At 50.8% G+C, this 4,019-nt stretch overlaps 1 protein-coding gene across 1 annotated transcript in view; it reads right to left on the bottom strand.

Annotated features, from left to right (window-relative positions):
- Positions 1–4,019, bottom strand: part of LOC106811802 (usherin-like) — a 26,479-nt gene that overhangs the window by 16,970 nt on the left and 5,490 nt on the right. Inside the window, exons 6-9 of the mRNA XM_014815522.1 lie at positions 3,739–3,881; positions 3,147–3,390; positions 1,750–1,964; positions 274–1,222 (exon numbers count right to left, since the gene is read on the bottom strand). Of these exons, the coding sequence (XP_014671008.1) occupies positions 274–1,222; positions 1,750–1,964; positions 3,147–3,390; positions 3,739–3,881 (1,551 nt within the window). The remainder of the gene's footprint in view (positions 1–273; positions 1,223–1,749; positions 1,965–3,146; positions 3,391–3,738; positions 3,882–4,019) is intronic.

Below are 4,019 nucleotides of genomic sequence, written 5' to 3'. Positions count from 1 at the left end.
ACCACTCACCCTGTACTTGTATACCACTCACCCTGTACTTGTATTACACTCACCCTGTACTTGTATACCACTTACCCTGTACTTGTATTACACTCACCCTGTACATGTATACCACTCACCCTGTACTTGTATACCACTCACCCTGTACTTGTATTACACTCACCCTGTACTTGTATTACACTCACCCTGTACTTGTATACCACTCACCCTGTACTTGTATACCACTCACCCTGTACTTGTATTACAATCACCCTGTACTTGTATTACACTCACCCTGTACTCGTATTCGGAGTAAGGTCGTAACAACGGGTCCTTGTCCAGGTACGTCATCATCGTCCCGTTGTAGATGAGATGCGTCGATGAATACTTCACCTCCGCCGGCTGCCTCTCAACGCGTCGTCTACTCAGCTCGTAATACTGCACCTCCCCGTTCGCTCTCCTCGGCTCGTCCCACGTGACCAGCACGCCGTCGTGCGACCCGTCCTGATTGGCCTGCGGCTGGAGGATCGGCGGACTCTGCCCGGCAGGGGGCGCCTCCATCGTCCGCGTCTTCGCGGGCTGGCTGACGGTGCATCCGAGCGGGGTGCACGCCTGCACGCGGTAGTCGTGCTGCGTGTACGACTCCAGACCCTGCACGACGAAGCTGTACCCCATCCCAGCGAACACGACGTCGGAGCCGACGAGCAGCGTGTAGTTATAGATGGCGCCGTTGGGCATCGCCGGCGGGCTCCACTCGACGCGCACGGAGCTCGGACCGAGCGGGAAGAGGCGCGGGGGTTGGAGTCCGGCGGGGGACGACGCGTAGGTCGTCGTCGTCGCCTCGGGGCTTTGCACGCTCCCCATCGTGTTGTACGCCGTCACGCTGTATGCGTTCCTCGTGCCCGGCGTCAGACCAAAGTCCTGGTAGGAGAGCGCGAGACCCGTGTAGACCAACTCCCCGTTCCGCCGCAGCTCGTACCAGCCGATATTCCCATTGGGAAGCGACGGCGGCGTCCACGACACTTGCACCGACGACGAACCCATCACGATCAACATAGGGGGCGCTATTCCGCGCGGCGCCGCCTCCGCGGGGCGTCCCTGAGCGGGGAGGCTCTCCGAGCATCCTCCGTTTGTGCATGCGAGGAGGACGAACTCGTATTGGTGGTCGGGGATGAGGCTCCGCATGAGCGTGTGCGTGTCGCGGCCGACGTAGGTGGAGACACCGTCCACCAGTAGCTCGTACCTGAAACAATGCGGCGGCGATGCGGTAAATAGAACGCGTCGCGCGATGTATATTTAATATTAATATTGTTACGCATCGTGCGATGTAAGTCCTCTCCCCTACACAACACCGCAGGTGACACTATAAATAATAATTTATAATAATAACTAATAATAATTTGTGTTATACAATGTGCAATTTAATGTTAACATTAATACCATATGGAATACTATATCATTGTTGAATACCTGGCAAATCAATTAAGCTAGCTGTCTGCCTGCCTGCCTGTCTGTCTGTCTCTGCCTGCCTGCCTGTCTGTCTGTCTGTCTGTCTGTCTGTCTGTCTCTGCCTGCCTGCCTGCCTGTCTGTCTGTCTCTGTCTGCCTGTCTACCTACCTGCCTGCCTGTCTGTCTGTCTATCTGTCTGTCTGCCTGCCTGCCTGCCTGCTTTCCTCCCTGTCTGTCTCTGTCTGTCTGTCAGCCTTCCTGCCATCTGTTCATCCACTAGCCTGCCTGCCCTTCCTCCCGTGCAAACTCTACACCACACACCTCGTGATCTCTCCATTCGCGATCTGTGGTTGAGTCCACGTGATGCGCAGGGTTGTCGAGTTGACAGGAGTGATCGTAGGGGGCACCACGTGTAAGGGCGCGGTCTCCAGCGTTCGCATCAGCGTGGGGGCGCTAGTGGAGCATCCGCCGGCGGTGCACACAGTCACAGTGTAGCTGTACCACGTGTAGGCCTTCAACCCGATGTCAGTGTACGCCTGGTGAACACGAGTGAACATAGCCACCGATCACTACATTTTACAGAACATAGTATGACAGTAAAATGAACAGTAAAATGAACGATTGATCAAGAATAAAAAGGAAGATGGGGATGGAGGATCAGAAGAAAAAAAGTTAGCAAAAAAGAAGGAGAAGACAGAGAGGAGAAGAATAGGTAAGCAAAGAGAAGAAAGAAGATGGAGAGGAAGAAGAAGAGAAAGGCAAAGAGAAGAAAGAAGATGGAGAGGGAGAAGAAGAAATATAAGAAAAAGAAGAAAAAAGAAAGAAAACAAGTGCCGCAGAGCGACAGCGCTCAACTGACGTGTACTGTATAGCCCGGTATTCTTCTGATAAACTCACTGGCAACCAAATCAAGTGTGCCCTCCCGCCACCGCGTTCGAGCTCAGAGCATATATCTAGGATACTACTAATACAGATCTCAAATCTATGATAGGCTTTGCTATACCGGTAGTACAGTAATAAAGATACAGCTGTGTAACTTTAATGACTTCGCTATATTAACATGTTATGATTGATATGCGTCGAGCGCGAGCGTAGTGGTGGTGGGTGGGGGGGGGGGGGCTCTAATAGCAAACGCAGTTCAGTCCTTTGTTAACAGTCAACAAATCCATGTTTAACCCTCCTCTTGAGGGGCAAAAGGTTATCGCACTTACTCTTCGCACGTCAGCGGAAAGTACATTTCATGGTCCTTTCAATAAAGTGATAAAACTGGTAGGTAAGCGCTGAAACATAAAAAAGTTTGCACTTGGTCCGTTAGACCATGTCCTCAGAAAATGTCTGATATCTGACCTTTTCCCCACTGCCCTTTGACCTGTGACCTCCAATTTCGCGCTGGTGATGGGTTTCCTCCCCATCACACTATACATCGAATATTAAGAGCGTAGGTCAAGCCGTTGACATTTGTGCCGCAATTCCGTATTTCCTCCTATACCTTAAGTTAAGGGGGAAATATTCCTCCTCCATTGACACATGTCGACCTTTGACCCTTGACCCCAAAATTTGACATCTCGAGTCCTTTTCGCCATCCCCCCCGACGTCCCGAATATCAAGACCGTACGTCGAGCGGTTAAGATTTGTGCCGTAACTGTGACTTCGTCAGCTGAGCTAAAAAGGGACACGAAGAATATTGTTAACGACAGAACCTTTAACGGGTAAATTACCATGTCGTCTGTCGGCAGGAAGCTCAGTGGAGTGCTGCTGTTTCTCTGTAGCTGGTAGCTGAGTATAACTCCGCTGGGTTTACGCGGGGCGCCCCAGCTGACGCGCAGCGAGAACGGGTCAGTGCCAAGGTACTGAGCGATAGGCGGGTCGAGTCCCTCCGATGCAGCCTGCTCCGTGCGAATCTCCACCCAGTCACTGTCCACGAACCCCTTACTGTTGATCGCACGCACCATGTACTGGTACCTGCATTGGTTCAGACAAGCGAGTGAAAAGATTTTAGAATTAAGAAAGATTTTAAGTATTCAGAATCAGAGATAAAAAGCAGCTCAATCAGTTAACACATACCCACGCGCGCGCATATGGACACACAAGCACACGCGCACATATGGACACACGCGTGTACATATGAACACACACGTGCACACGAAGACACATGCACACACTCCAACCGGCACTCACACACACATTTAATAATTAGCACCGAATAATAATTAATTTCACGGAATTATATCAAAATTTACGAGCGATGAGAGAATGAATCCATGTGAGTATGACACTGCTACATGGAGAGAACATGGAACAATGTTTCACCTCGTATATGCCTTCAGGTTGGTGTCAACGAAGGAGAATTCGTTGACCCCTAGCGTGTCCTTCGTGTAATAGACGAGCACGGCGTTGGGAATGGAGTCAACATTTCTCTTCTCTCTGTCGTCAACCATCGACCGTCTGTACACCTGTAATCCACAATGAATACCTGTAAGGTATGCACAACACCTGGGGTGGCAGGCGTCTTTACAGTCGTGATTTAAACACTTGAAAAATGAGTTAGTGTCACATACATTTACAGTCTAGTATTATGAAGCACACACGCA

Source organism: Priapulus caudatus, unplaced genomic scaffold, assembly GCF_000485595.1.
Source record: "Priapulus caudatus unplaced genomic scaffold, Priapulus_caudatus-5.0.1 Scaffold577, whole genome shotgun sequence".
Taxonomy (NCBI): domain Eukaryota; kingdom Metazoa; phylum Priapulida; class Priapulimorpha; order Priapulimorphida; family Priapulidae; genus Priapulus; species Priapulus caudatus.
This window is presented reverse-complemented; position numbering and strand designations above follow the sequence as displayed.